Genomic DNA, 22511 nt, shown 5'->3' on the forward strand with positions numbered 1-22511 from the left:
CCGGCTTCTTCCAGATAGTCAGAGACATCCGAGCCTGTATAAGGGCCTGGGGCCGCATAAAAAGCCTCAAAATAACGATAGAAACTATTTGAAATGTCTTCTGGCTTAGTCAAATTTCTTCCCTGGCTATCATGGATAGTTGGGATATACCGGGACCCCTTCCAACTCCTAGTGATGGTTACTAACAACTTCCCCACCTTATTTCCATATTTATAATAACAAAATTTATGATAGAACAATAACTTTTTCATTCTTTCGTGAATCAGTGAATTAACACGGACTGATAAAGAACACCCTTCAAGGAAACCAATTGCCTCTCTAAAACAATAATGCGATGGGCGATTCGTTTAGTTAGTTTGGATACATAGGTAATGATGTCACCTCGGAGTATAGCCTTCGCTGTGTCCCAAAATAAAGCAGATTCCGTTAGGTGTTGAGAGTTAGAATGTAAATACTCATCCCATTTATCTATCAAATACTTTTGAAAATGCACATCATTACATTACATTAGGGACTTCTATTCCGCCTATACCTTGCAGTTCAAGGCGGATTACAAAAGAGCTAACTGGACATTTCCAGTGAAGTTACAACAGTATTGGTTGTTTTTGTTTTTTTTTTTTGTTACAAGGGAGGAGAGGTAGCTGGATTAATTCCGGAAGAACTTGCAAATTGGATATTAAATTGACTGTACGTTACTGTGTGATATAACAAATAGATTACAGTTAGAGTACAAATAAGATTACATTACATTTCAGGGATCTGAATACTTGGTTGGTGTTTTGGGGAGGAAGAGATTATTTAAGTGGAGGTTTTGGGGGAGAATTTATCTAGAAGGAGGGGGAAGGGTTGGGTAAGTATTGTGTAAGTATGTTGGAAATCTCCATCCTGCCCGCGGTTCTATAGAACCCCCCACCACAATATCCATCCAGATAAATATTATGGTCAGACACTTCTAAGGGACCAATAGTTGCCTCTGTGACCTGAGGCCGCACACGTTCTTGATCTTTTTTGGCAGCTTTAGTCGTCATGGAGTCCTGGGATCGAGTAATATACCTGTCCATATAGTGAGATATCACTTGGATGACGTCGCGATTTTAAATAGGCTGAAATATGCAGGTAAATGATGAAAAGTAGCAGGGTAGCCCCAGAGCGAGCAAGAATCTGTCCTCATTTGTTCATCGCGTCACGTGACCCCCAAAACTGAAATTTAAATAGAGATATAATACAATGTTAATGTAATACTTATGGGTGACGGGACAATCGCGCGCCAGACACCAACGTGCCGACAATCGAGCGCTGACAGTTCGGCACAAGACACAAGCGTGCCGTGGGAAAACTTAGTTTTAAATAGCTCCAACTGGGGGTGCCGTGGGGGGGGGGGGTGCAATCCCCTACATTATAGAGAAAACAGAACTTTTCCCCCCAAAATTCAGAAAAGTTCCATTTTCTCTATAATGGAGGGTTCCAACCCCTCAACTCCCCCAACAGCAGCGCGAACACTATGCAGTAAAGTGTGGGGGCGTTCCCCACTCACACCCCGCTTCGGAACTCTTTAAAACTAAGTTTTCCCGCTGCACGCTGGTGTCTTGCGCTGAATTGTCTGCCCTCCATTGTCGGCACGCTGGTGTCTCGTGAGTGACTGACTATGAACCTACTTATGAAAAACCCAATGGGCATGCATTAGAGCATTCAAATAACATAGGTATGACACTAATGCTTTTCTACAATACAGCTTATCATATAGCTAAGGGGCCAAATGCAGATATTAGGTGGGGACAAGATAGGTGGAACAGAGTCCTTTGGGATAACACAAGGATGGCTAAACTCAAAAGAATAATTTATTTGAATGAACATCCCAATGCTGTCTAAAAAGTGGCCTAAATGGGTGCTTGGCTGATCAAAAAGCCTGATCGTCCAAGTATCCATAACCGGAGCTTGTTTTAGGCCTTTCCCCTGCTTCTAAACGCATAGAGTGAAAAGAGGCATTTTTAGAGGAGGGGAAAGGGTGGGAAGTGGGCCGACCTACACCTAGGCATACAGTAGGTATATCCAAAACTTTTGACAGGTTGTCTAGTCGGCACTTATACGTTTTGACTTAGACCAAGTCAAAACAGGTATAAGTGCTGAAAAAGGGCCCACTGAGCTGATGGCAGCTGGTGCAATAAGCTCAGCGGCCCGGCAACCTACCCACCCCCCCCAAGGTAACCATCGTGACAGGAGAGATGGCTCATCTCCCCTGCCACGATGCGATCACCCCTTTACCCGAACTGCTGCGACCTTACCCACCCCTCTGTAACCATTGCGGCAGGAGAAATGCCCAATCTCTCCTGCCGCGGTTTGTGGCAGTTCAGGTAGAGGGGTGATCGCATCGCGGCAGGAGAGATAGCCAATCTCTCCTGCCGTGATGAATCACCCCCCACAATGAGCGGGGCAAGAGGGAGCCCAAGCCCTCCTGCCCCGTCGAGCCATGACCCCCCCACAACGATCGGGGCAAGAGGGAGCCCAAACCCTCTTGCCCCAGCGAGCCGCGACCCCCTCCGACAAGATCGGGGCAAGAGGGAGCCCAATCTCTCTTGCCCTGGTGAGCCATGACCCCTCCCACCAATTACGATCTAGCCAGGAGGGAGCCAACCCGGCCCATGTGCTTAAGGCCCCACCCACAGGAGAGGCCTAAGGTTACTGGGCTGATTCCGGTTGGCGCAGGCGCCTCAGGCCCCACCTGTAGGCGGGGTTTGAGCCGCCTGGGCCAATCAGGTCCTAAGGCCTGCCATTCCAGGGATGGCTGGCCTGCTGGACAGACGGGCTTGGGACCCATCCGTTTGGCCAACTTGTACAGGTACGGGGAGGGGGATATGGGGTGGGGGGTGAGGGGTCGGTGGGGGGTCTCACAGGTCGGTGGGGGGGCCAATCAGGGGTTCAGGGGGCGATTGTGGGAGGGGGATGCATCGAGGGCAGGAGGCCTGGGATCCCTCCTGCCCATATCTTAGTGGGGGTGGGAGTAAAGGGGTCACCTGACCAGGAGGCTTTGACTTTCTCCTGGCCCGATTGTAATCGGCAGGGGGTCACGGCTCGCTGGGGCAAGAGGTCTTGGGCTCCCTCTTGCCCCGATTTTGTCGGTGGGGGGGGGGGTCACGGCTCACCGGTGCAAGAGGGCTTGGGCTCCCTCTTGCCCAATCATTGTGGGGGGATACGGCTCGACGGGCAGGAGGGCTTGGGCTCCCTCTTGCCCCAATCATTGTGGGGGGGCAACGGCTCAACGGGGCAGGAGGACTTGGGCTCCCTCCTGCCCAGATCGTTGTAGGGGGGGGGGATTCTGTAACCGGTGTTGTTTTTGACAGACACCGGTTACAGAATCCAGCTTTTAGATGAAGGACTGGCTCCTCCTTCGCCTAAAAGCCTTTGTTTAGGGCGTTTGGGAGGCTTTTTTTAGGTTGATTATATGGTGTAAGATTAGATGTAGTGATGGTCTGGCATTTAAACAGCTGAATGTAAAGGCAGGCCATTATCAAATAAAACCCTCCTTTTGGATTTTTTTTTGATAATGGACATTTTCCCTGCTTCTACTTTCAGCGTTTAGGGCCTTAGGCCACAAAGGGACTTAGACTTTTTTTTTTATTATGCCCCTCCACATATAAAGCTCTCCAGATTTCTTTAAAGCACTTAGTTGTTTGCAGTGGCACTCCAAGGGCAGGGCAGCAAAGGGTTGCAATGAGTAGTCATGGAGCCATAGCATACAGGCACAAAGCTGTCAGCTCTGCCGATCCCCTGCCCTGGAATAGGAAGCTGACATCAGAGGGGACAGGGACTGGCAGAACTGACAGCCGTGCACCTGTTCTCTGTGGCTCTGTGACCGCTCTCTGCACCCTCTCACTGCTAGGGTTGGGGATGATGCATCTGATGAAAGGAGGGTGATCCGCCCTGGGTGGCAACCAAGTTAGGCATGCTACTGGTTGTTTGAAAAAGCATCAATTGTCTAAGTGTGTTTTGTATATTGGCCTGATGTTTATATGCAGGCCCCCAATATTCAGACAATGGGAGCTCACTGGTGATCTCCTGCAGTCCGGGACAAAACTGGAAATTCAGTATTGACACTGTATCCGACGACTAGCATTGAATTTCCAGTCTATTTTTGGACAGCTAGGCCAATATTCAGAAGTTAATTGGCTAAGTCTTAATTGGCAAACATAGACTCTTTTAGGGGGCTCTGTTTGGTTGCCAAACCTAGCTGGCGAGCCGCTGAACATTGGTGGTGGTTAGCTATGTCACGCGATATAGTTAGTCTATCTCCAGATGTATATCGATGGATAGCCAACCACGTGCTATTTACAGTAGCTGGCCAGGAGCTGAAACAGTGCTAAATATCGGCCTCAGTATGTTTATATACACACATACAGATCTTAAAAGGGAAATACGAGCAAAAAGGGAGTGTATTATAAAATTCCTGCTACCTGGCACAATCTTAAAAAAACAAACAAACCCACAATCCTGAAAAAACGCTGCGATAATCTCTTAATACATACCCCAGTAACCATTTTGGCTTGATTTTTTGCAATTTGATGCCATCTACTGAGCTACCCTTTACACCCCTAAGGAAGGCCTACTTGGCCGAAACACGGACCGTGTTGGGGTCCAGTATATATTTTATTACAAAGGACTTTCTATGCCTGTCATGTTTTATTCATTCATATGTAAACTTTTAACCTAAATTTGTTGAGATTCTTTTTATTAATATATATTCTTTATTCATTTTTAAAACTTCAATTGTGCACAAAAGATGATGCATTTACATAAATTAATATCATTATCGCACAAAATACTTAATAGAATAAAGACAAGACTTATTTTCCCCCACCCACTTTTCAATTTACAAACACCTCATAAAATACTTGTAATCAACCCTTCTATATTTCTTAACAAATGCCAAAACATATCTCCCTCCACTTAAATAATCTCTTCCTCCCCAAAACACCAACCAAGTATTCAGATCCCTGAAATGTAATGTAATCTTATTTGTACTCTAACTGTAATCTATTTGTTATATCACACAGTAACGTACAGTCAATTTAATATCCAATTTGCAAGTTCTTCCGGAATTAATCCAGCTACCTCTCCTCCCTTGTAACCAAAAAAAAACAACCAACCAATACTGTTGTAACTTCACTGGAAATGTCCAGTTAGCTCTTTTGTAATCCGCCTTGAACTGCAAGGTATAGGCGGAATAGAAGTCCCTTAACAAATGCCAAATGCCTCTCCCTCCTCCCCATCCCCAGATGGATAATTGTCCTTATAGCGGTTTGACCTGTGTCCCTTCCCCACTCCCTTTTTGCTCTTACAGTTCACACGTGGGGTTGTGATTTTTTTCCTTTTTATTGTATGCCTTCCTTTAAATGTCAGAGCATAAAAAATCACATTAATGAAGTTTCCTTTAATGATATAACTCCAGTGTGCATTCTCTTCAATTTTCCAAAGCAGGATCTAAAAGTATTGTTTTTCAGAATATGACAGCAATATTTTAAAAATACAAGTGGGACATCTAATTTCTGCAATGTTAATTTCACAATCTTTAATTAAACTCTCAGGTGCGTTTCTCATTCCATATACAATGATGCTGGCACTTGTGGGTTTGCCTTTGTTCTTCCTAGAATGCGCTCTGGGGCAATATGCCAACTTGGGACCAATTTTAGTGTGGAAGTGTGCGCCAATATTACAAGGTCAGTGACAATGTGTTTATGTCTATGTTGTTGACATTAACAATCGATGGGGCCCTTTTACTAAAACTGCAGCAAAAGTGGCTTTAGCACACCTCTTATATGGGTCTGGGTCTTTCCCACACGCTATAGTCACAACTGGAAAATGAAACATTTTTCCATTGTCTGAATTAATGGCCTCGTGCTAATTTTGCCATTAGCATGCCGTCATTATAAAAACTTACCGTGCAAATCCCTGCTGCCACGTATTTTGCAGGTGGGAAGGGCCCTCGTGCTACCTCCACACTATGTAATTACATGTGAGTCATTGCCACATGCTGACTAGCACTGTCGTGCTCGTTCTCCACCTCCTAACATGCCACTTTCAAAGAAAATAAACATTTCTTTTTTAGTGCACAGTATGCAGCAAGGCAGATTTAGCTCAGGATTCCAGCGCACATCCTGCAGAACACCTTTTTAATGTGTGGTACGCATGCAATAGCACTTAGTAAAAAGTTTAGTAAAAGGACCCCAAAGTTAATAATTAACTGATTCATTTAATCAGCCTTAACTAACCCACTCTTTTACTAAGTTGCGCTAACCGATTAGCACGCGCTAAACGCTAATGTGTCATTAGACTAACATGCACACATTACCGTTTAGGGCGCGCTAAATCGATTAGCGCATGCTAATTGGTTAGCGCACCTTAGTAAAAGAGGGCCTAAATATGAGATTTGAGAAGAATACCACAAAAATGTATTTCATTTGGCTACTTATTATTTTTTTTTTTAAATAGGGTAAATAAGGGGGAGAGTAACCAAGGCCTTCTTTTTTTTAAGGTGCACTAAGGGTTTTAGCTTGCATTTATCATGTACTAAATCAACGCGTGTGCTAAACACTAACACATCCATAGAATAATATGCCTGCGTTAGCATTTAACACATGTTTAGTGTGCACTAATATTTAACACACGCTAAAAAGCATAGCGCACCTTAGTAAAAGAGGTGTAAGTATGATTTGTTTGTTTCTGTTTATGTACACTTTGTATTTCTGTATTTTTGCTAGTGCGTATTACACCACTCATTTGACTACTGAGTTTTTGGTATTGCTTTAATAGGGGAGGGGGGGTTGGGGGTTGGGTTTATATTCGGATGCTAAATGTTGATATAGGTATGCTGTGGTTTATGTATTTACCTCTGGTGTACTTATTTACCTGTTCTGATGGTGTACCTCTATGTCTGGCAAATTAAATAAAAATTTTCAGTTAAAAAAAAAGAGGATAAACAAGGAGCTTAAGTATGAAAGTAAAACAGAAAAGATAATACAATATGTGAAATTGAAAAGGGAAATTTAAATTGTAAGCAGTGATAATTTTTGAATGAGATTAGATTGTTCTGCTAAATGAAGACACTCTTCAAGGAGACAAGCTGAGTGAGAGGAGGCACTTCTAGAAAATATATGAAAATGTAATTAGAAATATTGTAGATAGTATATGAAAGGATATCTTGTGTCAAACTGTTTTGGCAGTTATAGATTTGGAGTAGGTATCTTTTTTTTTTTAAGTTCTTTATTCATTTTAAAACTTTCATCAAGTGTACAAAAATTTATAATAAATAAAATAAATCTAAGCACTTGTGCATCTTATCATTATATCTTATAATTATAAATATAACCCTCCCCCTCCCACCCTCGAATCCCTCTACTTATTTTATTTTATTTTCATATAATGGTATCTCACCCCCCACCCAACCCTAAATCTTACATAATTAATAGAAAAATATTAGAAAAATAGCATCAATCATGACAAAAGGACATTCTTTAGCACTCTCCAGACCAGTAGAGGTTAACTTTACGAATGGGTATATATCTAATCATGACCAGCAGGTGGAGACTGAAAACAAAACTTTGGGACAGTATATCCTAGCCCCTCCTCTCTATTTCCCTCAGTCTTCTTTCAGTCTCCAGCAGGTGTTGAGTGATCTGTACCCATCTCCCTTGGTAGGGCTGTTGGAATTTGTTTAAGGTGTTTTTTGTCCCTGTTTTTAGCCGGACGGAGCTTGGACGGACTCTGTTTGGGGGTTCGTCCGACCTCGGGGGTGTCAAACCCGGCGGGTCACGAGCGGGGTCCCTCCCCCCACTTCCTCCACCTCCCCACATTTTTTTAGAGGAGCCTCAGCAATAAGCCTTGCCCCCTAAATCAAGCAAGACTATTGCTTTGAGAGCCTGTGGAGTCTGTTCTGTAAAAAAAAAAAAAAAAAAAAATCCTGAGGTAGTGCTGGTCTGGAGGGTTGTATCCCTTTAAGAAAACTGTATTTTACTGTATTTTTTCAACTAACCGGCACTTTTTTACAGCTAGGTCGCGTATGGAGCAATGAGCACTTCTAAAGGGAAAAAGTGCTCATTGTGCTCCAGACGCGAGGCACTCGCGGCCGGCCTGTGCAAGCGGTGTTCAGGCCGGGGCGGTGGAGGAGCTCCGTCGGCAGCGGCTGCAGGCGCCCAGAGCTCCCCGCCGATGGTGCCTCGCGAGTCGGCAGGGAACGGTGGCGAAGCCCGGTCTTCTCCGTCCGCCCACGGAGGGAATCCCCAGACCGCCGACGGTCGGGTTGTAGAGGATTCCCTCTCAGCTGATTTTTTGACAGCTGATGCCGGCTTGCCTGCTTTAGCGGCTGAGACTATTCAGGTTTCTCAGCCGCTTCAGGCTATGGAGGGAGCTTTTTTGGCGGGAAAACCGCCATCTTCTCTGTCTGGCCCCTCCATTTTGTCTTCCACCTCAGGTGACCTTCCCCCTGTTTTGACTATGCAGGGGCAAGGTTCTGCTGGGTCCCCTGCTGTGGCAGGGAGTCCCTTGGGACCCTCGGGGGGGTTTTCTCCTGATTTTTTCTTTTCTTTATGCAGAGCCTATTTTCAGGCGGCTGGGGGTCCCGGTTGCGCCCAGGGGGTCTCGGGGGGTGGTTTTTCCTCCGCGCTTCCTGCGGCTTTGCCTCTTTCGTCTGGCGTGACGTCCCCTCCGCCGCCTACCTTGTCCAAGCGTCCGCGGGTGTCGTGGGACGAGAATTTGTGGTCGGAGGATCGGGTCGGTTTGGAGGAGGACCTGGACCCTTCTGAGGAATTCCAGGACTCTCTGGAGGGGACGGAAGCTGGCGGCGGGTTGTCGGATTTCCCGTTCTCCAGTGACGAGGCGTCTGTGGTGCGTCTTTTTCAGAAAGATGAGCTGCCTGACCTTATTCAGCAGGTTTCTTCGGTCTTGCGTTTTGAGGACGCGCCGCCGGAGACTCCGCGTGTGGGGGACCCCCTGTTGCGGGGGATCCGTTCCGTTTCCCGCTCTTTTCCTATGCATCAGGATATTCGGGATATTATTCTGGAGCAGTGGAAAACGCCGGAGACGCCGTTTCGGCTGGCGCGCAGCATGGCTCGCCTGTATCCCATTCCTGAAGGGGATCGGGCTACGTTAGCTTCGCCGGTCGTGGATGCGGTGGTCTCGGCGATTTCCAAGCGGCATACCGTGCCTGTTGAGGGCGGTTCTGCCTTGCGAGACCCTGAGGAGCGCAAATTGGAGGGCCTCCTTAAGCAAAATTTTCAGGTCTCGGCCCTTGGGGTCCAGGCGGCTATTTGTGGGGGACTGGTCGCTCGCGCCGTGTTTCGGTGGGCGGAGCGGGTCTTGGATCGAGAGTCTGACGACTGGTCTCTGGTGGATCAGGAGGTTGCGAAGATTGAGATGGCGGCCTCATTCCTCTCAGATGCTCTCTATGACTTGGTGCGGAGCTCGGCTAAGTCTATGGCTTTTGGCGTGGCCGCAAGGCGTGTGTTGTGGCTGCGCGCTTGGGCGGCGGATGCTGCGTCCAAAGCTAAGCTTACTAAATTTCCCTTTCGGGGGTCGTTTTTGTTTGGAGAGGACTTGGATAAGTTGATTCAGACTCTGTCGGACTCGAAAGTTCCCCGTCTGCCGGAGGACCGTGCCCGCCCGGCGTCTCGGGGGGGTGCGGCCCGGGGGCGTTTGCGGGATTTTCGCAAGTATCGCCCGGGGCGTGGGGCTGCTTCTTTCCAGTCTCCGGGTTTTTCCCGGGGTCGGTTCTTCCAGCGCACGCAGCCCTTTCGGGGGGCCCGTCGGGGGGCAGGGAATCCCTCCGCCGGTTCCCCCGCTTCCCGTCCTGCACAATGACGCCTTGCCGGCGCCCCCTTTGGTTCCGGTGGGGGCCCGGCTGCGAGATTTTTTCCCCAAATGGGCCGAGATCACGTCCGATCAGTGGGTCCTGGAGGTGGTGCGGGACGGTTATGCCCTGGAGTTCGCCCGCTCTCTGCCGGATTTTTTCCTCGCTTCTCCATGTCAGACTCCGGTGAAGACGCAGGCTTTTCGCCAGACCCTTCAGCGCTTGATAGATCTCAGGGCAGTTGTTCCGGTGCCCCCTCCAGAGTGGGGCACGGGCAGGTACTCCATTTACTTTGTGGTGCCCAAGAAGGAGGGGACTTTTCGGCCCATCCTCGATTTGAAAGGGGTCAACAGGGCTCTCAAGATTCCCTCTTTCCGTATGGAAACTCTGCGGTCGGTCATTCTGGCGGTTCAGCCGGGGGAGTTTCTCACTTCTCTCGATCTGACGGAGGCCTACTTGCATGTTCCCATTCGGGCCTCTCATCAGCGTTTCCTGCGCTTTGCGATCTTGGGTCGGCACTTTCAGTTCTGTGCGCTTCCCTTTGGGCTGGCCACGGCTCCGCGGACGTTCACCAAGGTGATGGTGGTCGTCGCGGCAGCCTTGCGGTCGGAGGGCATCCTGGTACACCCCTACCTGGACGACTGGTTAATTCGGGCAAAGTCGTTGCAGGAAAGTTCCCGGGTTACTGCTCGGGTGGTGGAGTTTCTCCGGTCGCTGGGCTGGGTGGTCAACCTTGCCAAGAGTCGGTTGGTCCCGGCTCAGCGTCTGGAGTACCTAGGGGTGCTGTTCGACACCTCCTTGGGGAAGGTCTTCCTCCCAGAGGGCCGGGTGAGCAAATTGCAATCTCAGATTCGCCTGCTTTTGGCGTCCCGGTGTCCTCGGGCGCGAGATTTCCTCCAGGTCTTGGGGTCGATGGCGGCGTCCCTGGACGTGGTGAGGTGGGCGCGGGCCCACATGCGTCCTCTCCAGTATGCTCTGCTCCGGAGGTGGTCTCCCCAGAGGCACGGGATGGATGTTCCGGTTCCCCTACGAGGCTTGGCGCGCTGCAGTCTGCGTTGGTGGCTCCAGACCCCTCACCTAGTTCAGGGGGTGGGTCTGGATCTCCCGCAGTGGACGGTGCTCCTGACGGATGCGAGTCTCCTGGGTTGGGGGGCTCAGTGTTTGGGTCACTCAGCTCAGGGCACCTGGTCCGCGGAGGAGGCCGCCTGGTCGATCAACGTGTTGGAGACCAGAGCGGTCCGTCTGGCGCTGTTGGCTTTCCACTCCCTGTTGCGGGGCAAGTCAGTCAGAGTGCTGTCGGACAATGCCACGGCGGTGGCTTATGTCAATCGTCAGGGGGGCACCAAGAGCACTCGGGTGGCGCAGGAGGCGGCTCTGCTCATGGTTTGGGCGGAATCCCATCTGCTGGACCTCTCGGCCTCTCATATAGCCGGAGTAGACAACGTTCAGGCAGACTTCCTCAGTCGTCACTTCCTAGATCCAGGAGAGTGGTGTCTCGGCGCCGAGGCGTTTCAGTTGATAGTGCAGGCTTGGGGGCAGCCCCTGATGGACCTGATGGCCACGGGTGGCAACGCCAAGGTGCCCCGCTTCTTCAGTCGTCGCAGGGACGGTCTGGCCGAGGGTCTGGATGCTCTGGTCCAGCCGTGGCCAACGGAGGGGCTGTTGTATGTGTTCCCTCCTTGGCCGCTGGTGGGCAGAGTGCTTCTTCGCATTGTTTACCATCCGGGTTTGGTGGTGCTGGTGGCGCCGGATTGGCCTCGCCGTCCGTGGTATGCGGATCTGGTGAGGCACCTGGTAGCGGATCCTCTTCCTCTGCCTCTCTCGGACGACCTTCTGAGGCAGGGTCCCATTCCCATGTTCGACCCGTCTCCCTTCTGTCTTACGGCATGGCTCTTGAAAGGGGTCGCCTTAGCAAGAAGGGATATTCAGACAAGGTGATTTCTACACTGTTGGGGTCCCGGAGGCTTTCTACCTCTCGGGCTTATGTGCGGGTTTGGCGTCTCTTTGAGGAATGGTGTCGGGCGCGGGGAGTGACCTCTTTTCGCGCTTCTCTGCCTTCCATTCTGGAGTTTTTGCAGGATGGCCTGGATAGAGGCCTGGCTTGGTCTTCTCTCCGGGTTCAGCTTGCGGCCCTGTCGGCTTTTCGAGGGTTGGTGTCAGGTCAGCGTTTATCGGCGCTTCCTGATGTGATTCGGTTTTTGCGGGCGGCCAAGTTGCTTAGGCCTCCCCTTCGGCCCTCGGTTCCCTCTTGGGATCTTAATCTGGTTCTCTCTGTTTTGGTGCGTCCGCCTTTCGAGCCCTTGGACGACTGTTCTTTGAAGGACCTTACTTTGAAGGCGGTCTTTTTGGTGGCCATTACTTCTGCTAGGCGTGTTTCTGAGCTGCAGGCTTTCTCTTGTAGGACTCCCTTCTTGGAGTTTTCTAGGGAACGGGTCGTCTTGCGGCCTGTTCCTTCCTTTCTGCCTAAGGTTGTTTCTCCTTTTCATGTCAATCAATCGGTGGTTCTCCCGGTCTTGGGTAGTCGGGAGGGCTCTTCTGAGCAACGGCAGCTGCGCAAGTTGGATGTCGGTCGGGTCCTTCGCTCTTATGTGCAGCGGACCCAGGAATTCCGGAAGTCCGATCATCTCTTTGTCCTCCTGGCGGGTTCTCGTCGGGGAGCTGGCGCTTCTAAGGCTACTATTGCGCGCTGGATCAAGGAGACGATTGCTTCCGCTTATCTTCTGAAACAGCAGCCGGTTCCGGAGTTTCTCAAGGCTCATTCCACACGGGGTCAGGCGGCTTCTTGGGCTGAGTCGTCGCTCGTGCCCCCTGTGGATATTTGTAAGGCTGCGGTTTGGTCCTCCTTGCATTCCTTTGTCCGTCATTATCGGGTTGATATGCAGGCGCGTCGGGACGCGGTGTTCGGTGAGCGTGTACTGGTATCGGCCCTTCGGGGGTCCCGCCCGTGAGAGGGACTGCTTTGGTACGTCCCATTCGTAAAGTTAACCTCTACTGGTCTGGAGAGTGCTAAAGAAGGAGAAATTAGGTTCTTACCTGCTAATTTACTTTCTTTTAGCTTCTCCAGACCAGTAGAGGTCCCCACCCTGTCTGTTGTTGTTGTTGTTGGGGCTGTTGCGCGGGCAGTTTTTGGTTTTTGCTGCGGGTTCTAGTATTTTTCTAGGGCCGGGGAGAATTGAAGAACAGCGGCTGTGGCTCGGCTGGCTTAGCTGGCGAGCTGTGGGGACATTCTTCCTTCGGGAATTTCTCTTCTGCATTTTCCAACAGCATTTTGGGTTTGTTACTTGTTACTCCTTTCGGAGTATTGTTTTTTCTCTCTGTTGTTTTCCAGTTCTTGGTTCTGCTTGGCTATTCGGCAGACTGAGGGAAATAGAGAGGAGGGGCTAGGATATACTGTCCCAAAGTTTTGTTTTCAGTCTCCACCTGCTGGTCATGATTAGATATATACCCATTCGTAAAGTTAACCTCTACTGGTCTGGAGAAGCTAAAAGAAAGTAAATTAGCAGGTAAGAACCTAATTTCTCCTTAATGGCTCCCAAATTTTAATAAAATTGTTATAATTTCCATTCTGTACCGCTATTGATCTTTCCATTCTATATATGTGACATACTGAATTCCACCAAGACTTAAAATTGAGCCTACTATGATCTTTCCAGTTATTAGTAATATGTTGGATGGCAACACCAGTCAAAATCAATAAAAGTTTGTTATTACACATTGATATCTGACTCTTTTTTCTCATAGACATACCAAAAAGCACAGTATCATAAGGTATCTTAATATCCCCCCAAATGAGCTCAGAAATTGAGAAAACAGTTAAGTACAAAGAAAAAGATATGTATGTTTACAGATTTTAACAGCATTCAGCTTATGATTGCAAATTATCTGCTAAAGAAATTGACAAGAATTTGTATTTCTTTGAGGTTAAGCAGGGTAGCATGTTCTTACTGCATGGGTTATGTCTCTAAAGAAGCCCACGCATGAAGTTTCTTTAGCTTAGAATATACTCAAAGCACAGGAATATATGAACTGAAGGAAATACCAGAAGAATGGGAAATACGTATTTTGAAAAATGTGAATGTGTACTGAAATGTCCCTACTTAATTCTGCTTTTTTAAAAATCTTTATTCATTTTAAAACTTACTATAAGTGTCTCAGCAAATAAAAACATTTTAACTTAGATACAACACTTTTTTTAAAATTCTTTATTCATTTTATAACTTACATCAAGTGCACAGTAAATATCAAACAATTATAATACAACATCACTTGAAAAGTCTTCAATATCATACACCAATAAGATTTAACACCCACCCCCTCCCAAATTCATATATAACTAATATATGCCTTCTCAAAATAATATCTTAGGACCTTCATATATATATTCTTAATGGAAAACCAAGAACCCCCCTTCCAATCCCAAATCCACATGTGTATTAAAATTGGGAAAAGTGTAACTTATTCATTACTATAATTTATTTATTTATTTTTTTTTATAATTCTTTATTCATTTTTAAACTTTCAACAAGTGCACAATATAAGTAATACATAGATTTACTAACATCACTTGATAAATCTATCAAGATCATAACAAAGGTATATATATTTAAACCCTTCTTCCCCCCTCCCTTTCCATACAATTATTTAATTGAATCAATCTTTGTCATATTTCTTTTTTTTACATTTTTATTTATTTTTTTTCATTTATATAAACCCTCCCCTTTCCCTTCCAATCATAAATAATGTTAATAAAATGGTGTTTATTCATTACAAAACAATGTCAATGGCCCCCATATTTCATTAAACCTTTTATAATTTCCATTTTGTATTGCTATTGAACGTTCCATTCTATATATGTGACATAGTGAATTCCACCACAAATTAAAATTAAGTCTTGTGTGATCTTTCCAATTTGTAGTAATATGTTGCATGGCAACTCCTGTCATAATCAATAAAAGTTTGTTATTACTTGCCGATATCTGACTCTTTTTCCTCATAGATATGCCAAATATCACAGTATCATAAGTTAATGCTACAGGATTATCTAATAAAGAATTTATTTGATCCCAGATCGAATTCCAAAAGGCTAATATATAGGGACAGAAAAATAAAAGATGATCCAAAGTCCCTACTTCAAGCTTACAATGCCAGCATCTATTAGACATTGAACTATTTAATTTTTGTAATCTAACAGGGGTCCAAAATGCTCTATGCAAAAGAAAAAACCAAGTTTGTCTCATAGATGCTGACAGTGTACATCTTATTCTCCAAGACCAAATTTGTGGCCATTGAGATGCCAAAATTTGATGATTAATCTCAATGCTCCAAATATCCCTAAGACCATTTTTAGGTTTTTTATTAACCAATTCACTAATAACTTTATACCACTGTGCGGCCTGGTGACCCAGAAAATCTGCCTGGAAGCATAAAAATTCCATGCTGTATTGAAAATTTAAAGTTTTCCATTCAGGGAACCCTGCCTGAATGGCCTGCTTCAATTGCAACCATTTATAAAATTGTGATTTATTCAGTCCAAATTTATTTTGCAATTGTGTAAACTCAAGCATTTTTCCATTTGAAATAACATCATTTAAAGTTCGTATTCCTGCATTTAACCAATGCCTCCAGACAATCTTAGTTCCGCCAATCTGAATCTTGGAGTTTAGCCATATAGATTGATTTGTCGATTTACTAATAGGAATTTCAGTTAAATTACTTACATATCTTAGAGTTTTCCATGTATCTAATAAAAGTTTATTTTCTTTATACAATCTGGGCATCTTGATACTGAGAATGTGACAAAGATGTAAAGGAGACAGGAGTCGCCATTCCAAGTATAACCAATCTGGAGTGTATTCAATGAGATCTGGGAGGACCCAATACATACCGTGACGTAAAATATAGGCCTGATGATACCTATAGAAATTTGGGAAATTTACCCCACCCTCCTTAATTGATTTCTGTAAAGATACCAAAGCAATTCTAGGTGTTTTGCCAAGCCAAACAAACTTAATAATTATTGCATTCAATTTTTTATAAAAAGAGTTCTGAAAAAATACCGTTATCATACACATTTGATAGCAAACCACAGGCAATATCATCATTTTTATGGTTTGAACTCTTCCCCACCAAGATATATGTAATGGGTTCCATTGTTCACATAATTCCGAAACCTTTTTTAAGAAAAGTTTTTCATTTTCTTTTACTGTATCTTCTATTGAATTTTTAATCCAAATTCCTAAATATTTTAATCCATCCTCTTTCCATACAAAAGGAAATGAATCAAACATAGATTTTATGCAATGCACATTAAGCGAAAGAATTTCAGATTTATTCCAATTGATTTTATATCCTGAAAACATTCCAAATCTTTCAATCAATTCTAACAAACATGGTATAGTTGAACCTGGATTGCGCAAATATAATAAAATATCATCCGCATAAGCAGATAATTTGTATTCCCATTCTTTCAAGGGAATACCCTGTATCCCCTTTGTCTGATTAATAGCTATCAATAAGGGTTCTAAAACAATATCAAGCAGCAAAGGAGATAATGGACATCCTTGTCTAACTCCTCTATGTAATTTAAAACTCTCAGATAAATTATTATTAATGTATAATCTTGCCATAGGGGAGCTATACAAAGTTTTAATCATTTGAACAAAACCAGGACCCACACCAAACCAATCCAAAGTCTGATACATGAATGACCATTCTACCCTATCAAAAGCTTTTTCTGCATCTAATGAAAGAGCAAAAGCTGGTTCATTCATCATTTTAGTTAAATTTAATGTATGAAATGTCAATCTTGTATTGTTAGAAGAATGTTTGTTAGCAATGAAACCTGTTTGATGTACATCAATTATGTAAGGAAGAGCCTTTGCCAATCTTAATGCCAGTGTTTTAGCCATTAATTTTCCATCAACATTAATTAATGATATTGGCCTGTAATTTGAAACCATAGTGGGATCTTTATTTGGCTTTGGCAAAACAATCACCATAGATTCTGCCATAGTACTTTTAATACAACCTTTATTAAGTTGAAACTGATATACATTTAGTAAATAGGGTAATAAAGATTTTGAAATGTTTTATAGAATTCCACAGTAAAACCATCCCCACCTGGAGCGGATCCAACTCTAAGAGACTTCAATGCTGTTTCTAATTCTTTTAATGATATAGGTTCTTCTAAACTTCTTTTTATATGATCAGGAAGCTTTGGACCCTCAAGAAGATTTAAAAATTCCATACCTTTTTGAACTTTATCAATAGAAGACTCGGAAGAATACAACTCTTTGTAAAAAGCCAAAAATTGATTTAAAATGTTATTAGTTTGATTATGCATATTTCCTTTCTCATCTTTTATTGCACTTATTTTTATTCTTCTCTTTTTTGCTTTAAGATAATTTGCAAGTAAACTTCCTGCCTTATTAGATTTTCCATAATACAAGGTTTGCAGAGAAAACAAATCTTTCCTTGCCATTTTTGAAGAAATTTCATTATATTTGCCTTTAGCCTTTAATAAAGTTTGCAAATTTTCGTGATTCCAATCATCTATTAATTTGGATTCCAGCAATTTAATTTCTTTTTCCAAATCTGAAAATTGTTTAATAAGTTGTTTTTTAATATACGCAGAATAAGAAATAATATTACCTCTTATAGTAGCTTTAAATGCATCCCATAAGATTTCCGCATTAATATCTGCTGAGGTATTTATTTGGAAAAATTCCAAAATTTTTAACTTAATTTCTTCAAGAAAAGTTGAATCTGAAACCAATGTATTATCAAACCTCCATAATGATCTATTGTATTCATTATTATCTAGTGTAAGTGTAATCCACACTCCTCCATGATCAGACAAAATAATTGGATCAATGGAAGCTTGTGTCACTTGTTGCACTATGGAATTTGATACCAATATGTAATCAATTCTTGAAAAAGATTTATGAACTGGTGAGCAAAAAGAGAACTCCTGATCATTAAAATGAAGAATACGCCATATATCTTTCAAATTACAAGTATTCACCAAATTATCTAACCCTAATGATTTTATATTTTTGCTTGGTTTTTTATCCAAAAAAGGATCCATAACAGCATTAAAATCTCCAGCTACTATTAAATTAGAAGCAGCCAGTGGGAGTATTAATTTTTGTATATTAATAAAAAAATCATTTTGATTCGAGTTCGGGGCATAGATATTTAATAAAGTCAAAGTATTATTTCCCATTCTCATTTCCGCTTGTATCCATCTCCCTAAAGGATCAAAATCTATCATTTTAAATGAAGCTAAACATTTTGTGTTCACTAATATAGCCACTCCTGCCTTTTTCCCTATTGCGGGAACGAAAAAACAGTGTTTCACCCAATTATCTTCTAGCTTTTTGGATTCAACCACTGATAAATGTGTCTCTTGAATATAATACACATCAGCCTGTTGCCTTTTTAAAAATGCTAACATTTTTTTTCTCTTTACTGGGTGATTAAGGCCATTAACATTGAGTGAAAAAATTTTAATCTCCATCAATCCAAATAATTTTTACAAAAGTTCTTCCAATTATTATATCTGAACAAAAAACTGAAATCATTTGAAATGAATAAACACCACCTTCATTTATATCTCCCAATCCAACATCTCTACCCCAATTATCAAATCCCTTTAACCCCCCTCCCATCCCTCCCTCTCCCACCCTTAATATTGGCTGATAAAACCTGGAACTGCACATACAAGACCAAGTAAAGCTAAACTAAAAGCTCTATACAGACTTCAATTATAAAACAATATTATATGTAATAATCATATGTATTTTTATAAATAATTTATGTAATATTCTCAAAATATTAAAAAATCAAAATAAGAAACTAAATAAAGATCTTCCACTCACATTATAAATGATAAAAAAGAATGTAAAACTCTATGTCTGCTAAAAGTATCAGACTTGTAAGAAACCTATAAATGAAAATTAAGCATTAATAATATATTTTCCTTTTTTTTTTTTTAATTATTGTTATTATTTATTTTTAAATACATATATTCCCCTTAAATATTCTCAAAGAAGCCTACTAAACCTTAAACTAGAGTCCCTTGAAAATCTTTGCTAACTGAAATCTTTTGTACTGAATTTTTATCAAAACCTCCATTAACTCATCATAACCTATGATCTAAATCTGCCACTATAAGCTCTGTATATTAATATCTTATCTTCATGAATATATTGTAATAACATATATCAGATATTCTAATATCTTATTAAGATATGTAACAGCAAAGGAACAATTCATTTTAACTTTAAAGTCATCCTTTGAGAAAGAGATATTAAATGCTCACAGAGAAACAAACTGCCTTTTTCATCAGCATTCCATTTCACAGTTTCCATTCAAAATAAACAGAGCCAAACTGTCAGTTAGCAGATTCTCAAATATATTAAAGATGAATAACAAATAAAATCAAATAAAAACCAAGAAGAATCAACTCCAACTCCAGGAAGTAAATAAGTCAAATTAAATTGACATCGGCTGCTCCCTTTGATTTAAAAACATTTCCAACTTCACAGGTTCATCAAAGCTCATAGTTTTGTTGTCAATAGTTATTTTCATAATCACAGGGTATATCAGGCCAAATCTAGCTCCGATTTCTCTTAACTTCGGCCTCATGTCTAGAAATTTTTTCCTTTTATCTGCCGTTGTTTTAGCGAAATCAGGAACGATGTGGACTTTGGCATCCTGACATTTTAAATTTGCATGTTCTTTAGCCATTCTTAACACCTCTAAAACTTGCTGGTGTCTTAGCAACTTGAAAATTATGGGGCGAGGACCTTTTAAAGTATCCAGTCTTTTCATTGGTATGCGATGTGCACGTTCAACTTCTATCGGGTAATTGGATTTGAGGGGCAGGACTTTCATCAAAAAATTTTCCACAAATGAAACCGGATTATTTTTCTCCACCCCTTCCGGTACGCCCAAAAGTCTCAAATTACTCCGTCTCATGCGATTCTGGCAATCCTCGACTTCCCTGGTGAGTGTAAAGATTTTTTCTCTGTCCAGTTTATATTGCCTTTTTTCTGCTTCAAAACTGTCCATTCTCATTTCCATTTTTGTTGTTTTAATCTCCAGCACTTCTGTTCTTTTATTTAAAGTCATTACTTCTTCCTGTATTTCATCCAGCTTTTTGGCGTTTTTTAGAAGAATTTCTTTTATCTCTTGTATTTCTTTCCAGAAATCAATGTCACTTTTCTCTCTTGACAACGGACACTTTGAGGGTGTTGCCGGCTCTGGCTTAGATCTCTTAACACTGCCGGTATTAGAAATCCCCATTTCAGACTTGTTTTGTTTTCCTGAAGCCATCACGTTGTATTTTCCTTCGTTTCTTCAGTTAAAATGAAAATTTTATTTCAGTATTTTATGTCATTAATGTCTGTATGTACAGAGCCTCTGCCCTACCCGACCATCCTCGTGCACTCCCAAGCCACGCCCTCATTACTATAATAATAAGAAATTTAAGGATGTATGGGAACCATTATTACTATAATTTAATAATGGTCCCCATACATCCTTAAATTTCTTATAACAACCTTATAATAAAACACTTAATATTCTGCAATAATCATTTTAAAAAAGTTTATCACCTCCCCTCCCTTCCATATCAAAAATATAACAGATATACCATATAATAAAATATTTCCTAACATTTCTTTCAATTATAGAAAGACCAAACTCTATCCCCCCTCCCCCTATTAATGGAAAAATGGTATCTATTCATTACAATAATTTGTTAAAGGCTCCCAAACATCCAGAAATTTTCTTAAATATCCCTGCTATGTAGCTATTACCCTTTCCATTTTATATATATTCTTCCTTTTAAAAAAAAAAAAGTATTTATTTACTTAATTTATAGGCCATTTACAACTAAGCCTATGTAGTTGGGGGAGGGGGTGAGTGGAGAGAAGCAACAATGAAACCTCATTCTTAAGATGATAAACATTTACAGTATTTATCTTTTTTTTTATTATTGGCCTGTGAGTGTTTTTACTGTTTTTTTTTTTCCAGGTGTGGGATTCAGTATGGTTCTGATGTCAGCATATGTGTCTATTTATTATAATGTTATAATGACCTATGGACTGTTTTATTTATTTGCCTCATTTCAACCTGTGCTACCGTGGTCAGACTGCTTTGAGTGGGCAGATGAGAAATGTGGCAGAAAACCCAAAGGTAACGTTTTCTGTTTTTCTGTCTTAATGAACCATATTGCGATTGCCTTAACAGTAATGTAATTCAGAAGCCCTACAATTCATTTTATGCTTTCATATATGTAGGAAAGTACAGTGGAACCTTGGTTTACAAGCATAAATCGTTCCAGAAGTATACTCATAAACTAAATTGTTCGTATATCAAAGCGAGTTTCCCCATAGGAATGAATGGAAACTCACTTGATATGTTCCCCCCCTCAAGGCCACCGGTGCTGCTCCGTTCCCCCCCCCCTCAAGGCCACCGGCGCTGCTCCATCCCCCCCCCCCCACGATCCAGCATCCCCCCTGCGATCCGGCATCCCCCCACTCCCGTTCCTCCCCCCTGCAATCCTACATCCAAGCACCCAAATAGCATCCCTTACCTAAGGTGACCATACGTCCCGTTTTGAATGGGACAATCCCGTTTTCAGATCCCCTGTCCCGTTGTCCCCACACACAGCTTCGGGACACCCAAAATGTCCCATTTTCAGAGACAGCGTCCGGAAGCTGTGCGCGGGGACAACGGGACAGGCGATCGCTTCCTGTCCCTCCCCTGCCGCACCAAAAAAAAAAAAAAAGCCTCCCTCCAGGCCCGATTTAGGTCCACCACCGCTGCTCCTCTGCTGCAAACTACTCGAATCCGGAAGCCTTTCTGACGTCAATTCTGACGTCGGAGAGGATGTTCCGGGCCAGCCAGGCAGCAATTGGCTGGCCCGGAACGTCCTCTCTGACGTCAGAATTGACGTCGGGAAGAAGGCTTCCGGGTTCGAGTAGTGGCAGCAGAGGAGCAGCAGTGGTAGACCTAAATCGGGCCTGGAGGGAGGCTTTTGTTTTCCGCGGTGGGGGGGGAGGAGGTAGGCAGGCAGGCAGGCTGGCTGGCTGGCTGGCTGGCTCTGGGGGAGGGAGGTAGGTAGGCAGGTTTTGGGGGAGGTAGGCAGGCAGGCTGGCAGGCTGGCTTGCTCTGGGGGAGGGAGGGAGGTAGGCAGGCTTTGGGGGAGGTAGGCAGGCAGACAGACTCTGGGGGAGGTAGGTAGGCTGGCTGGCTCTGGGGGAGGTAGGCAGGCAGACTGGCTGACTTTGGGGGAGACAGGCAGGCTGGTTTTGGGGCAGGCAGACAGGCTGGCTGGCTCTGGGGGAGGTAGGCAGGCAGACTGACTGACTTTGGGGGAGATAGGCAGGCTGGCTTTGGGGGAGGCAGGCAGGCTGGCTCTGGGGAAGGCAGGAAGGCTGGCTCTGCGGCAGGCTTTTTGGGAGGGGGTTGGGACAAAGGCTGGAAGTAGTTAGTGAGGGGACATAGGAAGGAGGGATGAAGGAAGGAGAGAAAATGGCAGAGAAGAGGGCTTAAGTAGAAGAAAGACTAGAAAGATAAAGGCCTGGACCAAAGGGGAAAGACAGGAGGCAGAAGCAGGACTTTGGGAGGTGCAAACAGAGGGGGAGAGCCCCTGAGGAAGAGCAGA

General features: G+C 43.7%; 1 protein-coding gene across 1 annotated transcript in view; it reads left to right on the plus strand.

The window, feature by feature from the left end:
* The window catches only part of LOC117361417 (sodium- and chloride-dependent neutral and basic amino acid transporter B(0+)-like), a 154848-nt gene that overhangs the window by 37015 nt on the left and 95322 nt on the right, over nt 1-22511 (plus strand). Inside the window, exons 5-6 of the mRNA XM_033946717.1 lie at nt 5580-5711; nt 20876-21037. Coding sequence (XP_033802608.1) covers nt 5580-5711; nt 20876-21037 — 294 coding nt within the window. The remainder of the gene's footprint in view (nt 1-5579; nt 5712-20875; nt 21038-22511) is intronic.

The sequence above is a fragment of the Geotrypetes seraphini genome, chromosome 5 (assembly GCF_902459505.1).
Source record: "Geotrypetes seraphini chromosome 5, aGeoSer1.1, whole genome shotgun sequence".
NCBI classification, from domain to species: domain Eukaryota; kingdom Metazoa; phylum Chordata; class Amphibia; order Gymnophiona; family Dermophiidae; genus Geotrypetes; species Geotrypetes seraphini.